Below are 27428 nucleotides of genomic sequence, written 5' to 3'. Positions count from 1 at the left end.
CTTGAAGGTGTTTCTGAATGGATTTGTGGACTTCATGGCTCAGTGTTTGACCCCTGACTTAATTGGTCTGTCATCTCCCTCTGCTGCCAACATTTTTCCTTTCTTTAAAGAAAAAAGTGATAGTTTTCCCTTATTGTCAACTTTTCCCCATTCTTTTTTTGGAGGAAAAGAGGAATCTCATTGGTGGCGATTCCTAACGCTCTCCATGGAGGCAGCTCACAACTCAACAATTCAGTTTTGGAGAGTTTCTTGGGACCACTGCAAAATTAAGTGACTAGTCCAAGGTCACATATGTGGTCAGATCTTTCTGACACCAAGGCTGGGGTCAGATCACTAGGCCATGCTACCTCACACACAAAATCAGGACGAAAACAATAAAGCAGATTGTGTGAGCTAGTCAGCCTGACAACTCAGAAGTTCTGTGGGGTGGATAGAACTTGGGGTCATCCCGGTTTTCCTACAAAGGGGCAGTCACTTTCCTCTCTTCCTCGAGACCAGATTAACCACAGCTCTGAGTCCAGCTTAAAGCTACTTTTCTTAGACTTTATCTCTAAAAATCCTTGTCTATCCTTTTTTGCAGAGGTGGAGGACTATGCTTATGTAATATATTGTATGACTGGTGTCATGTTGGATAATTTTCTGAATTGCCACTTTTTTTTTCTTTCTTTTTTATTCTTTCTTAAGAGGGACGGTTCTATAGGGAGGGCAGTAAAGGGATGCATCTAGAAAGGAAGAAAATGGAAAAAACTAAAGATATCTTGGAAAACATTTTTCTTTAAAAAGTCATTGTTTAATATATCAGATTGCTTGCCATCTAGGGGAGGGAGAGGGAGGAAGGGGGAAAATTTTGGAACACAAGGTTTTGCAGAGGTCAATGTTGAAAAATTATCCATCCCTATGTTTTGAAAATAAAAAGCTTTAATAAAAAAAGAAAAAATTAAAAACCATTGTTTAATACCCTTCTATACCATGAGGTTATGATTGACAAGTTATAGCACATGGTAAACAGAGCCTGTGGCCTAGAGAAACGTGTTTCACTTCTCAGGGCATCCATTTCTTCATCTTTAAAAAGAGAGCTGTCTTCAAGTAACTGAAAAGTTGTCACATGGAAGAGGAGTTAAGCTTTATTCTGCATGAGCCCAAAGGGCAGAAGAAGCTGGAGCCATAAGTAAAAGTTGCTCGGAAAAAATAAATCAGACAATGTCAGGAGAAACTTGTTAATGAAGTTGTGTCAGTGTGGAAGAGGTTTACCCTCCTGGAATCAAGTAATCAAGTGGATTCTGTTCATGGATGAGGGTGGGGGCTAGGAGAAGGGCTGAGATCTCTTCCAGCTTTGAGATTCTATGCACTTGGGTTTGGACTAAATCAGAAGGTTGTAGATTTAGGGTTGGAAGAAACTTTAGAAGCAATCTCATCCAATCCCTTCATTTTAGGGATGAGGAAAGTGGGGATCAGAAAGGTTAAAGTATTTGCTAAAGTATTTTGCCCAGTATCTATGCTGACTACATAGATTCTCTTTCTCTTCTTTCATAATATTGTTATAGTCGAGGTCTCATCAGCTCCCATGGATTCAGGGATCATCTCTGCAGGATTCTCACATCTGTTGGTCCAGGCCCTAGCCTTTCATGAATTCCAGTCTCACCCAGTCCCTAGCCTCTCATGAACTCCAGTCTCACATCTCCAATGTTTTATTGAATATCTTGAACTGGATGTTTTACAGACATTTCAAACTTGATATGTCCCAAACTGAACTATATTTCCTTCCCAAACCCTGCTCTCTTCCTAACTTCCCTATTGCTGTTGAGTACCACCATCTTTCCAGTCACCCAAGTTAGTAACTTGAGTGTCAGCCTGAGCCTCTCACTACCTCTCATTCCCCCATGACCCATCAAGTTACCAAGTCTCATCCATCTAGCTTTGCAACATCTCCCATATGTCCCCTTCTCCTCTGCCCTGCTGCAAGCCCTCATCTTCTTGTATCTGGAGAATCATAATAACCTCCTGGTTGGTCTCCCAAGTCTCTGTCCACTCTTACAGCTCTCAAAATGATCTTTCTAGGGCACCATTCTGATCATGCAGTGGCTCCCTCTTGCTTCTAGGATGGAATAGATGGAATAGATAACTGTCTATTTAACCATTAAAGCCCTTTGTAACTTAGTCCCTTCCTACATTTCTAGTCATTCTTCTTGGACTAGTGTTTAAAGCATTTCTCTCTCTCTCCAGCCTGATTTTCCTGATTTATTTTCTTCACATTCTAGTCTTAGTGACTTAGTAGCATCAATCTCCTTGCCATCTTTCTCACTTTCATGGGGTGGGATGCTCCCCCATATCTCTATCTTGGCTTCCCTCAAGTCTCAGATAAAATTCCACCTTCTGAAAGGGACCTTTCTTGAGCCTTGTTCCCTCAATGCTAGTGCCTTTCTTCCAATAAACTCTATCTCTTGTACAAGTCTAGTTGTTCACGTCCTTCCTTCACTCCTTTCCATTAGACTGCGAATTCATTTAAAGACAAGAAGTAGATTTTTGCCTTTCTTTATATCCCTAGTGATTAGTACAGTGTCCAAAAATAGTAGGAGTATAATACATGTTTGTTGACTTTCCTTTTTTAAAAATATTCCATAGATTTTCAAGATGCTTACCCTGGAAATATTTTAAACTGGAATAGATCATCTCCCCTAAAGTTTTCCTCCCACATATAGAAGGCCACAACCAATTGAACGTGCATTTATTGTGGCTTTCTCTCAGGGATGTGGAGATCATTGACCCTCCCAGTGGCTCTGATTAGTCCCTCTTAGAAGGAACACAAGTATCTGTAATCCACTCTCCAAAGTGAAGGGTGTGGGTGAGGAGTCCAGAACAGAGGTTTTTCTGCAGCAAAGAGAACTAGAAGTCTTAACTAAATCCCATGTTTATTTAGGGTAGAGCCAAGGACAATAGCAGTCTGCTTGCCCACCTTGTCTTGGAAGACTTAAGCCATCTTGATAAATAGAGGGAAACATTACCTTTAAAGTCAGAGAAGAGGGAGGCAAATCTTGTTCCTGACTCTTATTACCTGTGTGACTCTGGGTTAACCTTATCATGCCTCTGGGCCTCAGTCTTGTCATCTATAAGATGTGTGTGTATGTGTGTGTGTGTGTGTGTGTGTGTGTGTGTGTGCACATTATATTAGATACTCCCGAGGTCTGTTCTAGCTCTACCTCTTATTACTTTGTAGGAGAATGAAAAAATAATCATAAGTCTTGTTCCCTCTTCCTTGAGGCTGAAGGCTCATAAGTCAAGCCCAAAGTTAAATAAATGGTTCTTGCATGATGGGAAATCTTCCAGGACATCCTAAAGGTAAATAAATGGTTTTTGCATGATGGGAAATCTTCCAGGACATCCTAAAGGTAAATAAATGGTTCTTGCATGATGGGAAATCTTTCAGGACATCCTAAAGCCTAAAGCACAGAGCTGATATGACTCCTGTGAGTTTCTTTGGGACCTTTTTTCCCTCTTCATTGAGTAAATTAGGAAAATTCCATATAAGTTTAATGAAGATGCAACCAAACAAAGGAGAGTGGTAAGTTAAACAGAGAAATGACTTTGGATCTAGGAAGACCTGAAGTGAAATCCTGCCTTTGATACCCTTGCTGTATCCCAGCAGCTCTCCAAGATTCTAACATACATATGAGTTGCTGTGATTTGAGATCAATGAAAGGCTTTTTATTCCCTCCCCATTAAATTGTTAGTAGATCTCTAAAACCTGTCTCTATTTTATGCGGAACCATAATCTTCCCCAGTTTACTGAAACTTTCCACATTGCTGAAATCACCTGCCTGAATCATCTGAAAATGGTTCCTCAAAAATAAGTGTGGAAACGAGCTAAGGATTATCCTTCCCAATTAGTGAGCGAGGAAACTGATATTCTGAGAAGTGGGTTTGCTTAGGACCCCATTGCTAATGAGTATATGAGGAAGGATTGGAACTCAAGGCTCATCAGCTTTAAGTCCAGGGCTCTCCTGGTTATCCCACTCTATTAGAGGGTTCAAGCCATGGTGGGGTGGGAGGGAGTTTGGGTGGCTGGGGGCTCTGCAAGTGAGGAAAGCTGTAAATCATGTGCTGAGAATAAGGTGAAGAAAGAGAAAAAGCTGGGAGAAGGGATGGCGTAAGGAGGGGAAAATTTGGAACACAAGGCTTTGCAAGGGTCAATGTTGAAAAATTATCCATGCATATGTTTTGTAAATAAAAAGCTTTAATAAAAATTTTAAAAAGAAAAATACATTAAAAATCAATCCCTATGGATCTTGAAAATTATGCCTTCCAGATGACATCTAAGTTTGGTGAGTTTTTTCTTTTTTTTCATCTTTGTTAGAAAAGAATATATTCAAAACTACATTCAATTGTATTTATTAAACCTATATCAGATTGTTTACTGTCTCAGGGAAGGGGGAGAGGAAGAGAGGGAGAAAATTTTGGTTCATAGTTTTGCAAAGGTGAGTGGTGAAAACTATCTGCGTGTATTTGGGAAAAAATGCTATTAAAAATAAAAAAAATAAATCCAACAAAGTAAAAGACATAATAAAAACAAAATTTAACAAGAAATTCTATATCATTTAACATGTATTTCTTCTCTATGTCTTTGGTTGGGCCCAGACACTTCCTAATTTCATTTCTTTGCTTAATTCCTTGACTCTGTTTCATATAACCCATTGGCTGTTATTAATCGGATTTTGATGTCTTGGTCTCATAACTGTGGATAGTTGGTCTTGCATAAAATAGAGACAGATTTTGGAGATCTACTAACAATTTAATCCATCATTTTCAGAGTGGGAAATACAGTTTGCAAACTGGAAGTTCTTCTGGACAGGAGATCTCCTCCTGTTGCAGGAAACATAGAGATTTTAAACACAATTCATAAATGGGAAGGGAAAAATGGATTATAATACAATCGGTTATTTCTGAGTGTTATCCCATGACAAGCTTATGAATCCAGGACAAAATGGTTGTTCTCCAGTCCTTTAGGAACCAGTTCATAGGTGATTGTTTTAAATCACAGGAGTCGTTACTCAGTGGGAGACAGGACCAGAGTTCTGTGACAGGAACAGGTTCTCCAAACTTTGATTCACTTCACTTAACATACACAGGAGAGGGTTGTCAAGAATTGACTGATCATTTCAAGCTGCATTTTAAGACTGATTCCCAAGTCAGATCCTGCCGGGGAAAAGATAGCTCTGAAAAAAATCTAGATTATTAGTGCATTTGTTACACACACAATCTTCATAGTTATGGAAATCATAATAATATCAGTATTGAGGTATCAAGAATGTAGTTCCATTAGCAACAGTGTTAAGATTAGCTCTTTATAACAACGTTAGAAGATCTATTCCATATCGTGTCTGTTTCCCTCCATCCAGTTTCCTCTACAAAAACTGGAAGGATGACCGGCCTTTGCTGATTCTCCCACCAAACTTTCCATAGACTCCCTATCCTTAACTGCAATATCTCTCTTCTTGACAAAGAAATGTTTTCTAGCCAAAGCACTTTCTAAGCTCTTTTATCTCCTTATTGAAAAGCTTAGGAAATACTGATAATCAAAGTCAATGTTCTGTATCCATTTTCCTTCCATAATCAATGGTTTATTTTAGTTTATTATTCACAGGCTGCCTTTCATATTAAACCTGTGCTCCTCACCCCAGGTTCCTTTTCATATGTAGTGTATTTGCTTGTACATGGACATGTAATCCCCGCTCCTCCCCCATTGGCTGTAAGCTCCTTGAGGGCAAGGACTCTCATTTTCCCCTAGAACCTGGCATGGAAGAGGCACTTAATAAATGCTGGTCAAATTGAATTGAATCAAAACGATTATTTTCCTCCTCCTTTTCCAGCATTATTCCCATATGTTGTAGATGTAGGGAAGGCTCGGCAGAAGTTCAGGATATTTTGTATTTTATTATTTATTTTATGTATTTATGTATTTTTACTTTACTTTATGACTCACCACAGCCTGATAATTCTTCCATCTAGTCCCTTTCCTTCAAGAGCATTTAAGTAAATACTTAGGACTAGTTAACCTTTGTGTTTTTGGGGATACACACACATGTACACATATACATGTTTGTATGACTAGGATGTGTCTAAACCTGTAATTTCATTACTATAGAGAATTTCTTAATGAGCAAATACTTCTAATTTCGATGTACTCTTTCTATGAAACTTACAGAATTGGAGAAGTTAAGTGACTTTTCCAGGATCACACAGCTAGTCGGTGTCAGAGGCATGAGTGGAATCCAGATCTCCCTCTCTTGGAAGCTGCTCTTCCATGCTATATGTGTGTGTGTGTGTGTGTGTGTGTGTATGTATGTATATATGTATGTATGTATATATAGTCTCTCCAATTCCATAAATTGGATCTAATTTATAGTTGACATGTGTATAACAGTGTATATTATTATATGCTACATAACTGATAGGTAGCTTATCTTCACTATTAAAGAACTGGCTTCTGGGTCAGGAAGATCTGAATTGAAGCCTTGACTCTCACCTATACTGGCTTTGTGATCCTGGGCAAGCCATTATTTACCCTCTTAATTCTTTAGCCAATGTTTTTAAACTATCAGCTGCAGAGAAGGTGCTGATCTGTATAGGTAGAAGAAGTTTCCTTACCGGGGAGCTCCCAGTGCCAATGAGCAGCAGCAGCAATCAAGAAGCATTTATTAAGCTAAGTGTCAGCACTAAGCTAAGTGCGAGGAATGCAAACAAGAGGGAAAAGAAAGACTTTCCCTCCCCTGCAAGTTTCCATTCTTGGATGCAAATGAAACTGGTCTAGTTGCTTTCTCTGTTAAATAACCAGACCTGTGATTTCACAGCTTTAGGAAACTCTCAGTGAGGGAATTGCATATTAGCAAATTAGCTAATGCATATTAGCACTTTCTGTGCAATTTTGATAGTCTTAGAAAGTTGCAAGAGCTGAGAGGTGATAAGTGATAGAGCTAGTATGTGACTAAAAAAGGAACTCTGTGTGTGTGTGTGTGTGTGTGTGTGTGTGTGTGTGTGCGTGTGTGTGTGCGCAAAACCCAGTATTTTCACCAACAGATCCTTGCAGTTCACTTAATTTTAAATTATTGATAATGTCCTTGTGACTGTCCCATTGCATCATTCATGGTAGGATCCTTTGCCACATGCAGAGGATATCTGAAACTGAGCATACCCTTTAGCATGATTTATTTTTAACCTGTGATTGCCTCTATTTTTACAATGAAGTAATAATAAAATCAGGGAACGCTAAAATTCTGTGTTTCTTTTTTATTTATCCTTAAATGGCCTAGGTGAGTATTTCTAAAGTCTTTGCTACCTAGAGATTTTATGGCCTTTTAGCATCACAAAATCACAGATTTAGAGCTGGAAGTTACTTCAGAACTCCAAGATTTTAAATAGATATTGCTTGTGTCCCTTAAATTCCATGTCATATTATAGACCTGACAGGAGGATAGAATTTAATGCTTGTTGAGGACGGCGTAGCTGTTAAAGGCAGCACGATGCAATGGGAAGACGGCAGGATTTGGGCAAAAGACAGGAGTGGGGTTGAAAGAGATGGTCTTTGGGGGTGTTTACGAAATTGCAATGCAGGCTGAGGAAAGATGCTGGATCCCGACTCCTAAACTCAGTGTTCTCACCTGGATATGATAATGCCTTTAAGATCTTAGACAAAGCACTTCCCCTTATCAGTAAAATGAGGAAGTGGAAATAATGGCCCCTCCTAACTCTAAATGTATGATCAAATAGAGAGATAGATAGATAAATTAATTGAATGTATGAAAACATGGATAGATAGACAGATTAATTGAATGGATAGAAACATGGGAGGAGAGAGAGAGAGAGAGAGAGAGAGAGAGAGAGAGAGAGAGAGAGAGAGATTAGCTGAATGGATGGAAACATGGATAGATAGATTTACTGAAAGGATGGAGACACAGATAGAACTGAATGGGTGGAAGCATGGATAGATAACATTTTTATCTATCTCCTTTGTATCAGGCACTATTCAGTCAGCTGGTCAACAAACATTTATTTCGTTCTGACTTACATTCCTTGCACCATGCTAAGTGCTGGGGATACAAAGAGAAGCAATAAAGGAGACAAACCTGCTCTCAAGGACCTTACATTTTAAAGAAGAAAGAAGAAAGAAGAAAGAACAAATAAAAGGAAGTTTTAAAAAGAGCCAGCGTTAAATGAAGGACTGGGAAAGGGACTGAGCCCATGGGCATCTGTCCCACTCCGCTGGGCTGGGCTCTCCAGTGCTCCACAGAGAATTACCCAGTGCCCCACAGAGCTGGGGATGCTAGTCTCCCAAAGAAATGGCCTCTTTGAAAATTCTCCTCTTCAGTTTCCTTGGGCATTTCCCCGTAGAGAAAATGAATCTTAGAAAGAGACTAACATTGGATCATTTTCCTGTATGTGTAGTTAGCTAAATCAATTAATTAGCATACATTCATTAAGCACCTACTATGTTCTAGGCACTGAGGGTACAAAAAGGAAGGAAAGAGGGAAGGAAGGAAAGGAGAGAGGGAGGGAAGGAGAGAGAAAGAAAGGAAGGAAGGATGAAGGGAGGGAGGGAGGGAAGAAAGGAAGGATGGAAAAAAGAGAAGGAAAAGAAAGAAATCTTTTTCCTTCAAAGAGCTTTCGTTTTGTCAGAGGAAATATGGACAGACAGAAGTAGGCTGACTACCTATACAAAGTAAATAGACATTTGCAGGGGAAGGCGCCAATAAGAGCTGCGATGGGCTGGGGGGTTACAGAACGCGTCTGGAAGGGGTAGCGTTTGGTACAATCTAAAGTCGGGATTCTGCGAGGCCGAGGGGAGGGAGGGCTGAACCCCGAGGCTAAGAACAGTCTCTGCAAAGACCGGGGGAAAGGCGCTCGCACGTTGCATGAATTAACGGGACAGCGGGGGGGTCTCGGGGCCTCCACGCCCCTCCCCCAGTCCCCCAGCAGACCCGTGCAATGGAAGCCGTTTTCTCTGTCTCTCTGGTCTCGGTCCTGGGCCTGGAAGGCATATTTTAAATGCTTGTTGACGGATAGGAAGTCAAGGGCGCTTGGTTCAAATCCAGCCACTGCTACTTATTACCTAAGTGACCGCGGGCAGCTCACGTCAAGCCTCGGCCTCAGTTTCCTGTTTTGTAAGAAGAGGGGGAGACGCCAGGATAACGGACTTCCAAGCCTCCCTCAGCCACAGCCCCACGTCGTAGTCAGACCCCCGGCGGCCTCCTCCTCAGCCCGAGCCGGCGGTTACGGGCTCTTGCCCCAGGCTGGGCCGATCCCTGCAGCAGAGAAAGCAGGAGTTTGGGGGTCGCTCGGTTTGGGACCGCGAGGGAGTGTTTGTCCCCAGTGGGACGCCGGCCTTCGAGGCGGGAGAAGCCATCTCCAGAGGGGAATGGGGGGGGGGGGGAAAGGGGGCGAGCAACTCCTCGGGAAGTGTGAACACTTTCGCTCCCCGAGCCGGCGCGCAAGGGCTTTTAGCACGTCCCTCCCGCCCCCGGGCCATTCTGTCCTAGTAATCTAATTGTCCACATTGGGAAGGCTTCCCTCTCGGGCCGGGATTCGCGTCTTCTAAAAGGTTCCACGAGCCCCAGAGACACTAAGTCTCTGCGGGGAAATCAGGGGGCTTTTCCCGGAAAGGGGCAGAAGGGAGAACCAGGCTCCGGCGCATCTCCCTCAGCCTATTCCCAGCTTCCTCCGGGGCCCCTGCGGCCCACGGCCTGAGAGGAGCCTCGGTGGCTGGCTCGGTGCAGGGAGACGGGAGCCTCCTTTCCTTTCTTCCCTTCCCTTCCAGAGACTCGCTGATGACAGAGCTGCTCTTAGGGTTAAAATAGGCAGCTTCATTATCCAGGGAATTCCGGGGCAAGCCAGTCTCCATTCTGTGGCTGAATTTCCTCATCTGTGAAATGGGACTATTATCTTCCCCCTTCCTACCGTTCTCTGTGGGCTGTGAGAAAAGGGCTGTGGGAGCCTTAAACGCCCCCCGAACGGCTACTTTCAGCACCCCAAGGATAACAGTGCTATTCACTGGCCTCCACACGAATTGTAATTATTAGACCCTCCTCAGGTTGGTTCTGATCAGTCAGTAATTTATACAACAGTAACCTCTGACCTTGCGAAATTGGCCGAACGGCCAGTGGGAAGCTGGACGTGTCGCTTCCCGGAGGAAGCGTTCGGAAGCAATCAGTCTGAGCGGGGATATGGCACGTCATCCGGCCCAGCCAGGCTGCTAAGTGACGGCGAGAAAACTGCTCCCACCTCACCGTGAAGTAGGAAAGCTCGCGGTTGGAGTCCGGGTCTCCAGGAAAATAAAAATGGGAACGACCCCGAAGCTCATTAATCACGAGTGTCAGAGCTAGTGCAGTCTCCCAACCAGAGAGCAACTCCCGGTGAAATGGGGGGGGGGGGGGAGAGGACGGGGAAAGGGGATCGGGAGATCCCTTTGGCTGCTGAAGCTCCAGGAATATAGAAAATAAAATGTTTACAACATTAGACTTAAATACAGTTAATACACAAGGTCAAAAATCCTCTGTAGTTTATCCGGTGATCTCAAGGAGTCAAAGCCCCGGTTGTAGTCCATCCCCCTCATTTTATGCTAAGATCCTTCTCTTTCCCCTTTCCCTATGCAGCAAACATCCTTAACCACTCCCGTGGGATCCTTAAGAAAAGGACCTCGTCTATTTTTAATTAGTCGAGTCAGGGAGCGTCTACTTAAAGATGGGAGGGACCTCGGAGTCCGATCCCTTTAGGACATAAACGAGGCAATTGAGGCCCTTGGTTCAGTGGATAAGAGTGCTGAACTGGGAATCAGGAAGGCACGAGACAGGAGAGACCTTGGATAGGTCAAATAACCTCTTTCAACCTCCACTTGCTCTTCAATAAAACGGGAATGATGACATGAGAGCCTCCAAAGTTGTTTAGAGCATCAAAAGGGAATACACGAAAATTGCTTCACAAACCTTGAATGTCATAGATTTTTTTTGAGATTATTTATTTGGAAAACTTCAAGACTAAATCTGCCTGTCTTTATTAGCCAGGAAGCTGGAAGCAGAGAGACCCTCACTCAAGGGTTGTCTCCAGAAGTCATCACTTTAGGGAGGAAGAGACCTGGGTTAGAATGTTCACTCACTAGCAGAGCACTGGGCAAGACACTTTAACAAAGATTTAAGTAGCAGGACCAGCCCCAGTCGGAGCTCCAGGAGGGAGAGAGGGTAGGTAGCTCCAGGTCTAAGTTTATGGCTCCCTGGGGGGGGGGGGGGGGGGGGGGGGGGGGGGGGAGAGAGATTAGGGATGGAGGGAGGATTGAGCAGGCTGCTCTGGGAAAGGAACATCATCCCACATGAACCTATACTGATGAACCGACACTGATGAACAGGCAAGGCCCCCCTCCTTATCCCAAGGATTTAGAATCCTCCAAAGTGTCTAGACAGCAATCTGCTTTATCTTGGGCTGGCATTAGGGTAGAGAACACCTGGATTGGCTGCCTATGTAAGGGTGAGGGAGTGATGGGGAGGGAGGAGGGGTTAACTTCCCTCCCAGCGTTTCCTTGGCACTCTGGGCTCCCTAGAAGTAAAGATTTTTAAAACAAAGCAAAAACTTCGATTTATTAAAGAAATCTCAGCTCAGTTCCTGAGTGCCCTAAATCCAGCTGAAAGGTGTAGGTGGGGGGGGGGGGAAGGGAATGGCACCAGCTTTCTATGGCATGTTGTCCTGGATCAAGGAGTAATCCTATGAGAAGGCCCCAAAGCTGCTGTCTCCCTTGAAGTACTTGGAAGTGGGAGCAGCTTCCCTGGTGCTCCCAAACCTCTGGTTTCCTTCTCTAAATAGGGCAGAACTGAGCCTCCCCCAAAACAGGACAAAGGCTGGCACTGCTCTCAGCCTAGAGGTTGGTCTCTCTCTCTCTCTCTCTCTCTCTCTCTCTCTCTCTCTCTCTCTCTCTCTCTCTCTCTCCATCCCTTCCATCCCCCCATAAGACAGTAGCCAACTTCAGGAAACCCTCTTAGGCTTCCGAGGAAGAATTCCCAGAGCACCAAATGAACTGTCCTGAAGGAAGGGGACAGAGCTCAGCACTCAACAACCTCCAAAGCTTTCTCTCCAGGAGCCCCTCTTTCCCTCACCTGACTCTTGGATTGTATGAATGACCTGGAAGAGATTGGGCACGGGCCGAAGAGCTGGGGATGGTTGGGGGGGGGGCGTTTCTTCTTTCCCTCTTCAGCACTTGAATCTCCGAGCCCAAACCCCACCTCGCCCTGACGCCAGCTGCAGTCGGTTGCTCGGACACCAGAGGATCATAGGAATTAAGCCGGAAAGGAGCCTAAATACCACGGAGTTCGACCCGTGGTCTTTCAGAGGCACGACGTGATTTACTTGAAGTTGCATGCATTTACTGATTGGGAACCACCGCATCCAGCCCCCATTTTATGGAGGAGGAAACCAAGGCATATGCTGTCGTCTTGCTCCTAGACCACGGGATACCGCGCTTAAACAGCTCCTACTCTGAGAAGTCTTTTTTGCCTTGCTGAAAGAGGGACCCCAAAATCTGAAATCCAGGTTCTGATCTCTTGAAAACAGTGTCACCCTCCTTCTGCCCCTCCCTTCCGGATTCGGAACCACTCCTGGGCTTCTAAACGCTGGGAGAGACATAGGGAGAGGTAGGAGAGGAGGGATCTTCCCAATAATAACGGCAATTAGCGTCGCCTGCCCTGAGCCTAAAGTGGCAATAACCTTGACTTTTCGGAAGATGTCGAAATTCTCAGGTCTTTGCCCATTTGCTCCCTCAGCGGCCTCATTAGCGCCCCAGTTTGACAGATGTAAGTGTAACAAATAACGACCTCTGTGGATCAGAGATGACGAATACCGAACAATGGAAAACCTTTAAGCATCATATTTTATTATGAGTATTGCTGTTAGTATAATGCAGTGTTTCTTATAGCTTTAATGTTAAAAGGTTCCATCAGGGATAGGAACTGGGTCGGTGATTTCTTTAGTGAAGGAAACTCCTAAGACAATGTCTCTACTACCGCAGGTGTGCCCCTTCTTGGACACTCAGGAGCTGCCTAATTTCCCAGAAAGAGTTTGACCAGGGTCACAAGCATATATCAGAGCCAGGGCTTCCAGACTGGTCCCCTAACCAATACATAGCACTGCCTCTACAATTGTGATTATTAATTACTATTGCATGGAGACTATGTGTGGACGTGTATGTATTTGTGTGTTGGTGTCTGGATGTGGGACCTGTGATTTAATTTCACTCATAGAAAACTCTTTACAACTATATGATCTTAAAAAGGGACTATGAGAAGCTAGCGATTTGTTCAGGATTAAGCCAGCATCCTATGTCTGCCCCTCCCTCTCTTCTCCCCTCCTTCGTTTCTACAGCACATCTATCATCTATTATGAATTTGGCTACCATTTAATCTCTCTGAGCCTCAGTTTCTATACCTGTAAATTGAGGGGCTGGACTAGATGATCTTTAAGATCCCTTCTGTCTCTAAAACATGATGCCTTGATAAATGTGGTAGAGAAAGACAGTGAGAGAACAGTCCTTCTTGTCACAGAATCACAGAATTTGGGAGGGACCTCAGTAAAGCTCAGAGGGACCCAGCCTTTAAATAAAGATCTCCAGAGAGAACAAACCCACAGGTTTAGAAATGTGGGGACCTGTATGACCTCCATAGGCTTTCATTAAGTATTCCCCACAAACTCCCTAACAATATAACTTAGCGTTGTCTATTAGTACTCAAGAAGGTAGTTTCCACACCAGGAGTTCCCTTACGGTAAAAAATTTCTAAATTGAACTAAAAGAAAAAATGTTTCCTTCTTGCTCAATGGCTTCCCACAATCCACTTTATGTGATCATGTTTGAGATTTAGTTGTTTGCTGTTACTGAAATTAGAGAATGGAAAAAAAGAAATGTTAATCCCCCCCCCCCTCCTTTTTTTAAACCCGTACTTCTAGTCAACTTCTCAAGCACAGTTTTTGCTGGCCCACATTGAGGCCTCCCATAGGACAGTTCCCCAAATAATTGTGGCCCTGGAGTTCTGCTCTCTGTGGTCACATTTGAAGTTGCCTAAGGCAGTGGCCAGAACCCTAAGGCAGGCTCCCCCTTTCCTGTTTGGAGTGGTGTATCTCAGTTGGGTTGTACCCTTAAGCCCAGCAGAGACAGAACTCTCCTCCCTCCCTTCTCTCTCTCTCTCTCTCTCTCTCTCTCTCTCTCTCTCTCTCTCTCTCTCTCTCTCTCTGTCTCTATCTCTCTCCCTCTTTCTTCCTCTGTCTCTCTCTCTCTCCACAGCATCTTGCATCTGGTTGCCTTGACTGGTTCAGCTCCGACAAGAAGTGGCGTTCCTTGTGTGGAGAGATCCTGAAAAGAGTTCCACTCTTCCTGTTTTCTAGTCCTGTAGTGCCTTGAAGAGCCAAATGACTTTGATTCCTAGGTTTCAACACAGAATCAATCATCTCAATAACCTTCACACTTGGGCAAGTCAATTGATCTCTTGGTTCCTCACTTTACTCATTTGTAAAATGAGTCTATGTTTTGGACTATATGATCTTTAGAGTCCTTTTCTTATTTTTAAAATCCTTATGCAGGAACAAGAGGGAGGAAGAGAGAGAGAGAGAGAGAGAGAGAGAGAGAGAGAGAGAGAGAGAGAGAGAGAGAGAGAGAGAGAGAGAGAGAGAGAGAAGAGAGATGCTAGGTGTATAAATGTAAACGATTAGCCATTCAATCTCCGTGGACTTCATTTTCCTCCGTTAAATGCGTAAGACTGGACTTCAGCTCACTCGGGTACGTTCTGATGCGTGTAACCGCACAGGAGGCAGACACGGAAAATTTCGGCAGGAGCTGAATGGCACAAGATCAAGCGCAGGCCAGAAGACAAGAAAAATCGAGGCAATTATCCGAATAATTCCATTTCTTTCCATCTTTCCCCCCAATCACCTTCATACTTAAAAATAGCCACAGAATCGGCTGCAAATCTTTTGAGCCAAATACACGGAGCAGAGCCCTTGGGGTGGCCACTGCAGCCTGGCCCGGCCTTCCCCGCCTCTGGGGCGCTCTTTCTTTTGGGAGGGGCCCCCTGCCCCGTCATCTCTGCCGCCAGAGATCAGATTCAGAGGTTTCTCTAGAAATCTCGTCCCTCTCGGCTCGGAGCCATCTCTAAGTAGCGATGCTCCCTTTAGGGGAGCTGAAGGTGTTCCTGCCCCTTCCTCCCCACTCTGCTGCTCTAAGGAAGGACAAGGCCCCGGGTTCGGGTCTCGAACCCTCCGTTTAAATCAAACCGCTCCGGGTCAGCCGAGGGTTTGGGAAGTTCCGAATTCGGTACAGCGAGGACGTGATCAAAGGTCACTTTGCTCCAGGGAAGAAACTTCCTTCGGGAAGGAAACAATTACCAAGCTAGGGCCCCTAGAAACCTGGGCTTCCCCAGGGTGCCTTTCTCAATGTCTTCCTATGGCTGAGGAGGACGAGTTGTCTCTCTGAATCTGGGGGTCACAATGGGCCTCTTTCCTTAAGAAGTGACCAAATTATCTGGAAGAGAAATTGATAACCATGCCTTCCAGACATTTGTTAAAGGCTACAGCTTCTGGTACCAGCACTCGCTCACCCCAAGCCAGCCCCCAGTCACGACTGCCCCGTTTCTTTCAATGTAGGAGTCCAAAGATTTTCTTCCTTGAATGATCGGCTCAGTGATCGTGAACTTGACTTCACTCAGCCGAGCCCCTTGCCCGGTCCCCCAAGCGCTGGCTCTCCCTTGACCTCTTGGGGCCAACGACTTCATTTCTTGATGCCTCAATTTGCTCTTTTGTCAAAGGAGACTAATTATCGTCACTGCCTCCTCCACTGGCTTTTTTGTGAGCCAAGTCCTCTGAACCCTGGAGCTATCGCTCTCTAAAGGGGAGGCTGTGGTTTAATAGATGAGCTGGCCTCCAAATGGGATTCCGATTCCTCCTCTGTAATCTCCTGGCTGTGGGACCTCTCTTGGCAAGACCCCACCCTCTCAGGATCCTTTAGGTTCTCGCAGAAGCTTATTTTGCAGAGGTGGCAATCTCAGTTGAGGGACCGAGTTCCCCAAGCCGGTGGAATTAATTTTAAATCTCTTTCTTTCTTTCTTTCTTTCTTTCTTTCTTTCTTTCTTTCTTTCTTTCTTTCTTTCTTCTCTCTCTTTCTTTCTCTCTTTTTTTAATGTCTAGGGTTATGAGTTCATTAGATTAGCAAAATCTTTGATATAGAAACACCCCCTATCCATTTTAGGAGATTAGCAGCTCATATATAAACAAGAATCAGATCGGAGATGTGGAGCTGGAAAGAACCTTCGAAGTCCTCCAGGCCCACCTTATCCAGGTATAGAGAAATGAAATGAATTGGAACCGGTCACAGGGATAACTAAATCTCCAAGGCAGGAGTTGAGGTCAAGTATTGCTGATTCCAAGTCCAGTATCCTGCTTCTCACTTACTTAGAAAACTTTCCTATGGAATAACAAGCTTGTTCTTGCCAAGGACAGGCTTGGAACCCCAAGTGTTTTAGATGCCAAGGTTGCTTTTGTCCTCTATATCCAACTTTGTTGTTGTAAATCATTTTGGAGTTTGTTTTTTAGTTGTGTCCAATTCGCAGTAAATTTAGCCATTCCTCCAGCTTATTTTACAGTAGAGGAAATTGAGGCAGACAACGTTAAGTGACATGCCCAAGTCACACTGCTAGTAAGCCCATTTTAAGGGCAGATTTGAACTCAAGCCTCCCTGACTCCATGCTGCATACGCTGTGCCACCTCGACTCCCCCACCACACTGCTTCTGGAAAGTTATTCTTAATAACTGTTAAATGAGGAGGGAGACAATTAGCTGCTGTCTAAGCTCAGCTCTGCCTCTAACATCCCATGATACTATTCATGATATTCAATTCTCAGAGGATTTGCCTAAAACTACGAGAGGCGCCTACGCATAGGGATTAGGAATCTTGCTCTGGCTTCAGGATGTGTGACCTTGAGCAAGTCACTTATTTCAAAATATTCCCAGGAAATTCTCTAAAATGCTTTTGAGAAGATGTCGACCTGGATTGGCAGACTAAATTTCCTCAAATGGGAATTTCCTCTATCAGACAAATTAGTCTCCGCCCTTGGATTTCTCCATCTCTCTGTTCTTGTTTCTGTCTCTGTCACTCTGTCTTTCTGTCTCTGTCTCCTTTTTTGTCTGTCTCTGTCTCTCTGGGTAAATTTCACAGCCTTTATCTCTCCTTTTCCTTTTCTCTCTCTGTATCTCTCTCTTTCTCACTGTCTCTGTCTCTATCTTTTTGTGTCTGCCTCTGTCTCTCTGGGTGAATCTCACAGCCTCTATCTCTCCCTTCCTTTTTCTCTCTCTGTTTGTCTCTTTCTTTCTCTCTCTCTGTCTCTCTCTGCCTCTCTCTGCCTCTCCCTCTCCCTCTCTCTCTCTCTCTCTCTCTCTGTCTCTCTGTCTCTCTGTCTCTGTCTCTCTGTCTCTCTCCCTTCCCCCCCACCCCATCGGGGTGGTCCCCACACGGACAAAGTCATGGCTCCTCTGAAGTACCCGAGCGCCCCGGAGGATGGATGGACGCAGGCGTGGACGACCCTGTAGCGTGGAGCCACCTGCGTGTCGGGCTGCAGCCACTTCGGGCTTCGCGGTCTGGGCCGACGCCGTTCGCATCCTTGAGCTCCCTCCGGGGCGATTTGCAGTTTGCTTGCTTTGCGTGGGCTTCTTCACCGGGGAGGGATGCGCAGGGTGTGGCGGAAGGGCCCCGTGGCCCTGGCCGCTTTCCCCGACGTTCGGGTCCCGGGACCCGGAGGTCGAGGATTTCCCTTCCCGGTGCGGGACCGCGGAGCCGGGTTCTGAGTCAGGCTGCAGCAGCCGGAGGCAGGGGCAGATCGCGCCAAGGGAAGCGGGGTATCCCGGAAATCCCGGGGAAAGCGAGCTTTGGCCTCGGAGGAGGGCGGTCCCTGAAAGGTTCCGAAGCCAGGACTCGCGGAGCCGGGACGAGGCGGCCCCTCTGCTCGCCGGGGACCCGGGTGTGCCCGAGCCGGACCGGGGACCGCCCCCGGCCCCTTGGGGACTGCCCTCCTCATTGGCCTTCCAGCCCGCCCCGAGGCACCCCGACGCCGCTCCAGCTGCCGGCCCCCAGTCCCAGGCTCGAGGCAGAGGCGCTGACGCGGGGGTGGCCTCCTCCTCTACGGGCAGCCGAGACTTCGCCAGCAAAGTTTATTTTCCCAGGTGTTTCCCTAACGAACAGCTCGCCCCGGGCCCCGGGAGGTTCGTCCGGCCTCCCCGCGCATCAAAAGCCGGGGTTTTTTGCAGGTTGCTTTGACTCGGGGACCGTGACTCGGGTTTTGACGGCAGTACATCCAAACTTTATTTTGGCACGTTACTCAGGCAAGGAAAAAAAGGGAGAAAAAAGAGAGGGGGACACCGCCCCCCTCCCCCCCTTCACAGCTTTGCTTGTAACTTCCTGTAGTCCCTGAGTTTCGACTTCCTTTTTTTCTTCTTCTTCCCAATATCCCGATTCCCCGGCCAAGCCGGCTTTCCTCCTTTCCCTAAGGCGGCAAAGGAAAAGCTGTCAAAGCCTTGGTGCCCCCTGGCCCGCCACCCTGGGCTGCTGCTGCTGCTGCTGCCTCAGAGAGAGGATATTGGACGGGGTGGGAACGGGCCTTGCATCCTCGGCCCTTCGAGGGGCTGGCCGCCTTTCCTCCCTTTCTCCTTCCCTCTCCCCCTCCCAACAGGGGGTGAGAAAGTAAGCGACTTCTGGGAGCTTGAGCTCCGGAGCCCTTGCCCGCCACCACCACCACCACCTCCTCTTCCTCCCCCTCCTCCTCCTCCTCCCCCTCCTCCTCCCCCTTCTCCTGCTCTCCTTTTTCCTCCCCCTTCTCCTGCTCTCCTTTTTCCTCCCCCTTCTCCTCCTCTCCCTCCTCCTCCCTCTTCTTCCTCCTCCTCCTCCTCCTCCTTCTCCTCCCTCTTCCTCCTCCTCCTCCTTCCCTCCCTCCTCCAGGTCTCCTCCTTCCCAGCCCCTATCGGCAGAATCAGGAAGCCGGTGACGTCGGCAGGCGCTGACTGGCTGAAGACCGATAGGATCGCAGCCTCGGGCAAATTAAGGTGCAGAAGAGCGTGCGCCGGGGTGCAGTGGCCACCCCCTCCGGGCTTGCAGCCCACACTGCTGCCGACTCACTCTCTAGCCTGCTCGCGAGCACCCAAACTCCGCCGAGCCGCAGGGCTCCGCCACACCGACCGTCCGTCTCTGCCCCGGGCTGGCGGGCACCAAGGGACAGGGGCGTGCACTCAAATCCCCGGGATTTGTGCCCCGGTCGTTTCTCCTCCGTTAGGGCGTCCCCAGGCTCACTCTGCCCGCCCCCCCCCCCCCCCACCTACTTTCCTCCTTCCACCCGGCTCCAAATAGCCGGACCGACCCTCATCTCTCACCCTGTGTGGTCTTACTTGGGTCTGCTTAACTGACCTTCAATGCTCCTGAGCTCTGTAGGGTTCGGAGGGGGCAAAGCCGGGAACAGAACCTTGGGGCTTCAGGGAGCTCGGGTCCCGGGCGCCTTCTGCTGAGCGCGTTCGGCTTCCGCTCTTGCTCGCCTAGAAACTTTCCCTTGTCTCCCCTTTCTTTGTTCCCCTCTGCTCCGGGGGAAAGCTGGGAGTCCTCTTCGTAGCCTTCCTGCCCGGCTGCCCGTCCCGCCGGGTGACAGCATGGAGTACACGGCGTCGCCCAAGCCCCAGCTCTCCTCGAGGGCCAACGCGTTCTCCATCGCCGCGCTCATGTCCAGCGGAGGCGGCGCCAAGGACAAGGAGCCTTCCGAGAACACCATCAAACCCCTGGGTGAGTAGGCGACGGCCGGGGAGTCCCGGCGGGTGAGGAGGCTTCGGCCCGGGAGTCCCGTGGCCGGGAGGCCGGGGCTGGCTCTGCACAATTCTCCCTCCCCTCCCCCGCCTGGGTCCCGCGGGCTTCGCCTCGGTTCTGTGCCCCTGAGCCCCGCGATCGGCCTGCGGGGCGCCGCAGCCCGGGAGCCCGCTGGGCCCGCCTGCTCTGGGCTACTCGGAGAAAGTCCGGGCCGAGCGAGGGGAAAAGGCAATGAGGAGCTCTGGGGGAAAGCGGCCTCCCGTGCACCCCCGGAGCGCCCGGCAGGGACGGTTCCCGTCAGCAACGTCAGGCAGCCCCGACTCCGGGGTCTCTGTTTGGCCCCGCTCCCTAGCTCTAGGCCATTTGCGAAAAGCAAGAGGGGCTCCGTCTTCTCGATTCTCACCCCCGGGAACTTGACTTTTACCCAAACCGAAGCCGCCAGAGCCGCAGCTCTCCCCGCCCCCGCCCCCCGCCCTCCATTCTGCCCCCAAATAGCTGACCAGAAACATCCCGAACCGTGTGGGAGAGAATCCCCGGGTACGCTACCTCCCTGGGAAGGGCGAGAACAGACCGGGACGAACCAGGGAAATCTAGAGCTCCTTTCTTGGAAGTGGCCTTCAGCCCGAGCCAGCGACCTTTCTCGGGAGAGTCTTTCGGCTGTTTGCAACCCCTGCCCCGTACAGAACCGAGTAGATTAGGTTCAGAATTAAAAACAAAACGAAAGGACTATTGGGGTTCTTTCCCCCGCCCCTGTTGCTTCGTCAGGATGTCCCCCCGCGGCCCCGAACTCGGCTCCGCACGGAAGCTTTGCTCTTATCAGACGAACCGGCCTCCGAACTGGCCTCATTTTCCGTCGGGCTTGGTGAAAACATTAACCAGTAACCGTTTTCGAAATTCCTCCCCTTTTAGTGACTGTTTATTTGGAAATCGTGGCCATTTAGAGCAAACCTTAGGCCCACCGTAGCAAAGAGTGAAGTTTCTCCTTTCTCGTGGGAGTGTGAGAAAGCGTTAGCTCGGGAGGCAGGGCCAAACTGCGGGAGCTTTCAGGTGGGGGAGAAGGGAACGTCTTCAGGAACAAGTGTCCTCCACGTTCTGGACCGAAATCCCTTTAATACGACGTCATAATTAATAGAGTTGGAGGACAGGCAGAACGGAGAAGCAGATTTTCTTCTTTCCATATTTTTAAATTTGTCTTTCTCTGTGTTTTATTTTCTTCCTTCTCTTTTTATCTTTGTCTTTTTCCTTTTGGTTTTCTTTCTTTCGTTTCCCACGCATTTCAATTTACTAGGAATGAGAGAGGGAGATAATACAAACGTATACATGCATATATGTGCAGAGAGAATGAGAATGACATCCTTAATAATTGGGGATCTGGCTAGCCTGTCCCAGAATTTCTGCTGCAGGTTGCTGGGAAACTTTCTTGGAGTTTCCCAAATCTACCAGCAGAAGAAAATAAAAATTATGTGATTAAGGGGATAATTTGGAAATCACTGAAACCATTTTCGAATGTCTTTCAACGCTGTCATCCACTGTGCTTCTTAAAGCTGTGTTTAGTTTCAGGAGAGTCCCTGGGAGGTCTTTTTTATTTGTGTAAGTCCTCTCTTATTTTTGGTAGGAGCCCCCCAAAGAGAGAACCCGCTGTGCTCCGGTGCTATTGCAGACTCTCTCCAGATAGCAGGTTCTCTGCTTGTTCCATCAGTTTCTACATTGCATTGGTTAATTTTTTTTTTTTCTGATTTCACCTCATAGACTAGGAGTCTCCTCTCTCTCTCTCTCTCTCTCTCTCTCTCTCTCTCTCTCTCTCTCTCTCTCTCTCTCCATTCCTCTTTCTTTCCCTCTTCTCTTCTCTACCCTTCTCCTGAATTAAGGAATTACAAAAAAAGAAATACAAAAAGAGAAAGAAGGAAGAAAAAGAGAGAGAGAAAGGTGATGAAAAAATCATATACCCAGGGAGTGCAAGACAGCTGATTCACATAGGAATGGGAGTTAATACAATGCCAGAGTTTTGAAATAAGGATCCCAAGAAAGAACTATTAAAATCCTCCAAATGCTCTTAATCTGGGCTATTTATTTACATAGCACTGATCTGTCCATCGGCATCAAGGACTAAATAGTAAGAAGTTTTTTAAGGAACCCTAAAATAGACATGAGAAAGGGGCCTGTTCAGGCAGTATCCCAGTTCCTTCTTTTCTCGGGAACTCTTTATCTCCCATTAGAGAGAAAGCAACTCTTTGGGGACTCAGGCTGCATTTGACTTCCCAAAGCCTCAGTTAAGAAAGGCTGTTGGATTTGTGTTTGGGGCAGTTTCCTATTCCCTGTAGGTAAAAATATCGTATCCCTGAATAAAGTCTGCCCTTGGGCTCTGGCCTCGCTTAGATCAGTGCAGCCCACTATGGAGTACTATACTAGGGAGCTCAGCTGGGATTTCTCTGGGAGATTTGTCAACAACCCCCAAGTTTGGGGGTTAAGGGGGAAGAATCTTGCCCTTTCCCCTACTTTTAAAAGTGAAAGTCAATTCCCCCCCCCCCAATATTTTTCTCTGGCTTCTCTGCACTTTAATTATTCTTAGGAATTGTTCAAAAATATCAAAGAGAAGAATCAGGTTGGGTGGGCTTTCTGACAAAATGAGGGCTAACCTAGCATTTCCTCCCCAGGCTTGTTGTGAGGAGGTGCTGCGGGTTCAGAGTACTCTACCTGGACTCAGAAAGCCCTGAATACAATTCCGGCCTCATACACTTAACTATATTATTATGGGAAAGTCATTTAACCTCTGTTTGCCTTGATTTCCTCATCCATAAAATGAAGATAACCATAGCACCAAATCTCCCCAGGTTTTTGTTAGGATAAAATAAGATACTTTAAAATGCACTTTGCAAGCATTAAAGCACCGCATAAACGTTAGCTATCATTATAATATGGTCAATACGATATAATTTAATATATCCTAAGACGATAACATAGGATGCTCTTTTATAGTTTATACAACCTGATATAATATAACGTCGCAGAAGAGTTGCGGGTGTACTTTAGAAGGATAAGGTTTCCCACCGGGAGTACCCCGTATCGATTAAGTTACAGGTGCAGCTCCCAACCCCACAGTCTTAGGTTATAGATTTACAGAATACTGAAATAAAATACTAGCAAGGAGTTTATTATAAATATCCTAAATAGGCGAGACCGACGTTACAAATGTATCTCTATATGTACGGATCCCGAATACTGCCAATTCTAGCTTTATATAGCCCTTTAAGGAACGCAAAGCGCTATACTTTTATCATTTTCTACTCCTCTGTATCATTTTGTTACATTGCGTCTCATTTTACAGCTCGTTTTGTTACAATACGTTACATTTTGACTATATTATACATTGGTCTTTGCGTATACAGATACAGATTTATATTTAGAATACAGATGCAACATTATAAAACAACTATCTTTTAAGCAGACGCGACTTCTATAGAAGACCGCGAGATCTTTATTTGTCAGCAAGGTTGTACCATAAATCTTGTGGAGCCATCCCCCTGTTACCGACCCTGCGGGCGGGCCCGGGGGGAGAGCTGTTGGGAGATTGCTTTCACATTGCAAGCTCAAGTAGTTGCTTTTTTAAGGAGCGGAAGATAATGGAGACAATTAGGCAGGTCCCCCTGTGTTCTGTCAAAGTGACTGGCGCGTTCGAGGGCCCTCCCTGTCAGCCGGTCCAAGGCCCCTTCCTGCTCGGCCCTTATCCCGGGCGGGCGCCGGAGAGGGAGCGAGCTCTGCCCACCCCCCTCCCCCGGCCCCCTGGGCCCCCGCGATGCCGCAGGGTTGCTGCTGCGCCAGCCGGACTCCTGGATCGCGACCCGCTTAGTTTGACTTCGGCCGCCATTCCCCGGGCAGGGAGAGGGCTGGAAGGTCTACACGGACGGGGCCCTCTCGGGATGCGGGCAATGGTGGTTTAGGGATCTCCTTCCGTTTCTGATGGTTGGGAGAAGCTGGCACAGGGGAAGGGCGAGGGGAAAGCCAGCCTGAGGGTGGGAGTAAGGAGGCCCAGGGGCGGGGACTGGCCGCCGAGCCCCCAAGTCTTGCTCTCAACTCGCCTCGGGCCGGAAACGCTAGCAGCTCCGGGTGGCCCCCCACTGTCCCCTCACACCCCCCCCCCGGTAGTGCCCAGTGTCCCAGCCCGGCCCCCGCGTCGGGGAGAGCTTTCCAGCAGAGCCCGCGCCTGCCTCCGCGAGGTCCGAGGGGCAGCCTCTTCGCCCTTGGCCTCCGCACTTCTCCTATTGCGGGCTCCACCTTCTCAGCCGCTGCCTCGGGCCCTCAGACTCCCCCAATTCACCCACTTGTCTTTGCATTAGAACAATTCGTGGAGAAGACTTCCTGCGCGCAGCCCCTCGGCGACCTCCCGGGCCTCGGCGACTCCCACGGCGACTTCGGCGGCAGCCTGGGAGGGGGCGGCGGCTGCAGCCCGTCCTCCCTGTGCACCGAGCCCCTCATCCCCACCACTCCCATCGTCCCCAGCGAGGAGATGGCCAAGATCGCTTGCAGTCTGGAGACCAAGGAGCTCTGGGATAAATTCCACGAGCTGGGCACCGAGATGATCATCACCAAGTCGGGCAGGTAACCTGGAACCTGGGCTGGGGGAGGGGAAGGACTGCCCCCCGAGGGCGAGGCCGGGGATGGAGAGTCGCTTCCGAGGCCCACAGGAAGGGACCCCGGGGGCGCTAGTCCAACCCGCGTGCGACAGATCGGGAAACTAAGGCCCCGAGCCTTGCTCCGGAGAGGTCACTCGGCGTAGGCTTCTAGAACAGTCAGAAGGTCTCCGAGAGACCATCGAGTGCAACGCTCTCATTTACAGAGGAGGAAACTGAGGCTGTCACTTGCTCGGGGGCGTACTAGTAGACAGAGTCCTTGCTGCAAAGCAAGAAAAACTCCGATCCCCTAAACGGTGCTTTGGGAATGAGCTAAAGCGGCCTTGACTTCAGTCTCCCTCCTGTCGAGGCCGGAGGGAGGGGAGAAGGCAGGAATCGCCGAGTGTGGGGACCCTCTCCCCGGAGGTAGATGCGGGGGGGACTCCCACGCCATTCCCGGGGCTCCGCTCCCGCGCTCTTGGACCCCACCTCGAGGCCCGGCGGCCTCCTGGCCCCCGGCATTTCGAGCTAGGGGTGCGATTGGGCCCGGTGCAAAAAAAGGAGAATCTTGGTTTACCAGGGGAAGGGCTGGGAGCCGGACGCTCTAAATCCAGGGAGACCCCAGGCTGGGAGCAAGCCCGGGCCGCCTTAAAAAAAAAACACAACAAAAACACACAGACTCTGGGCAGAGGGCAGCCGGAGCTGGCTTGAGACGGGGATTTATCCGGTTGATCACGGTCGCCGCCAGACTGGAATTTCCTCAGTCGGAATGGCCCAGACCCCTTGGGAACTGGGAGCTCAGGGCTTCCCTGCTTCGCCTTCCTAGTTTGCAGACTATCCCTGGACTTAAAAAAAAAAAAGTGGAAAACAAATAAAAGTAATGCCGGAGGCGGGGAATCCGCGGAGACCTTTGTCACGGCTGTCGCTGTAACAAGGAGCCCAGATTTCCAGTTATAAGGCCACCTAGTGTAGCCCCCTTTTAGCCGAGAACGACTCTGTGGCCCAGAGAGGTCAATGACTAGCGCAGGCTCCTAAGGGCAGTACTCGACAGGGCGAGGTTCAAATCACGCTGTTTTTATTCAGAATCCAAAGAGCTGTTGCCCCCGAATTAGACTCGGGAGGAGTCTCTAAAAGCCTCGGGCTCAAAGGGTTCTTAATATTCCAGGGGGACCGTGCATTTGGCCGGGGGAAAATACAGCTCTATTTTCATGAACTTTGGCTTCTTTTGTCACTTTTTTGGATTTTATTTTATGCATTAAAAAAAAAGAAACAACTATTAAGCAGAGAAAGGCTCCATAACGTTCTCCAGACTGCCAAAGGAATCCAGGACACTAAAAAAGATGAATCCTTCATCGAATCCTCTTTTACTGAGGAAACTGAGGCGAGTTTTTAGTGGTCAGCAGTCAACAAGCACTGGGCTAAACTATAGGGAAAATCACGCGGCCCAGCTCAGAGCTAGTGATGAGCTGCCACAAGACTCGAACCCAGATTCTGATCCCCGCAGGCCTCGCTGATTCCAAATCGTGTTTTGTTTTGTTTTGTTTAACAGCAGCAGAAGTGCTGCTCAGGTTCCGGGTGAGAGGATTAGGCAAAGGGGCTGACGGGAGCTGGTTGGGCAGAGATGTGGAGGAATTTAGAAACCACAGATTTCCAGGCTCCGCTGAGTGCATTTAGCGGACCCGATGGAAGACCAGCCGCTTCCATTCCCCAGTGAGCCCAAGCTCGAAGGCCATCACCCTGCCTTTCGTCTAAGGTTCACCGGTAGAAGCAAACTGTGTGTCTGCCTTCACTCCCAAGGCCGAGAGCACAGGAAAGAAAGGGAGCCTTTGCTCTGTTCTCTCCCGCTCCCTCTCCCTCCTTCTGTCTCTGTCTCTGTCTCTCTATCTCTCTGTCTCTTTCTCCCTTTCTCCCTCCCTCCCCCCTTTCCCGCCTCCTTTTCTCTCTGTCTCTGCCTCTCTCTCCCCTCCTCCCCGGCCTCCTTTTCTCTCTGTCTCTCTCTTGTGTGTCTCTCTCTCTCTCTGTCTCCACCCTCCCCCTCCTCCGCCTTTCCCCCCCTCTTTTTCTCTCTGTCTGGCTCTATCTCTCTCCGGCCTGGTGTGCGTGTCTCCCCCGGCGCCCTTGCCTTAGGTGGGCGCTGCAGAGAGACAGTCCAGGGCCAGCGCTGTATGACTGACTCCCTGGGTTTTATCCTCGGACTTCCAGGGGGAGGTCGGAACCGGCTGAACCCATGATCCCGAAAGCCGAGTGTGAGCCTCGCAGCCGGCCCAAGCTCCTTGTCCGGTGTTCCTCCACCTGGGGTGCAAATGCTTACTTTGGCGGCTGCCCCTAAAACGTATCACCAAAGCATTCTGGGACATCTGCCCTGACTCTCCCACGCTATCAGCCTGAGGCCCTGGAGCCCAGCAGGGGCGACGCGGAGCGGTTTTCACTAGGAATCCTTGGCCTTAGCAGAAAGGAGAGCCCGCCCTGAGCCGGGAAGGCCTGAATTCCAGTTTTGCCCCCGCTACATTCGGACTAACCCAGCTGGAGTCAGTGAAGGGGCCCGGCTCCCATAACTCCCCGAGGCTCTTTTATTCCCACAGAAGAGGCGCATAGCAGCGCAGGCGAAGGGCGTTTCCAAGCCTGGAGTTCCCCCACTTAGTGAAATAAAAGCCCCCCACAAAATAACCCACGGCGGCGCTCGGGGTACCCGAACCCTGGGGAGGGCGGGAAGGGGCCGAGCCTTCTTGTTCTGTGAATCGAGGAAGGGATTGGAGAAACCCACTTAGAAGGAAAGTCTGCGCGCGGTTAGTCGGGAAGAGGCTTAACCTCGGGCGCTCTCAGTTTCTTCCTCTGGCACCTGTGGCCCCTCCCTCCCCTGCCGTCAGGATTCAGGGGATCAAGGGCCCAAGCGCTCGGCAAATGGCAGCGTCATTACCCCCCCCCCTCGCCCCCTCCCCCCCCACACACCCCGACCCGGCCCGCGGAAGGACAGG

General features: G+C 48.6%; 1 protein-coding gene across 2 annotated transcripts in view; it reads left to right on the top strand.

Moving 5' to 3' along the window:
• Positions 1–19006: 19006 nt before the first annotated feature.
• TBX20 (T-box transcription factor 20) overlaps positions 19007–27428 on the top strand; it is a 74923-nt gene continuing 66501 nt past the window's right edge. The window contains exons 1-2 of one of the 2 annotated variants that reach the window (XM_003762319.3): positions 19007–19825; positions 24181–24442. In XM_003762319.3, the coding sequence (XP_003762367.1) occupies positions 19696–19825; positions 24181–24442 (392 nt within the window). In that variant the 5' untranslated portion in view covers positions 19007–19695. Of the gene's footprint in view, positions 19826–22639; positions 23738–24180; positions 24443–27428 lie in introns of those variants that run through there. The other variant, XM_031953030.1, reaches the window with a different exon arrangement.

This window comes from Sarcophilus harrisii, chromosome 1 (assembly GCF_902635505.1).
Source record: "Sarcophilus harrisii chromosome 1, mSarHar1.11, whole genome shotgun sequence".
NCBI classification, from domain to species: domain Eukaryota; kingdom Metazoa; phylum Chordata; class Mammalia; order Dasyuromorphia; family Dasyuridae; genus Sarcophilus; species Sarcophilus harrisii.
The sequence above is the reverse complement of the archived record's forward strand: the minus strand, read 5'-3'. Positions and strand labels throughout refer to the sequence as shown.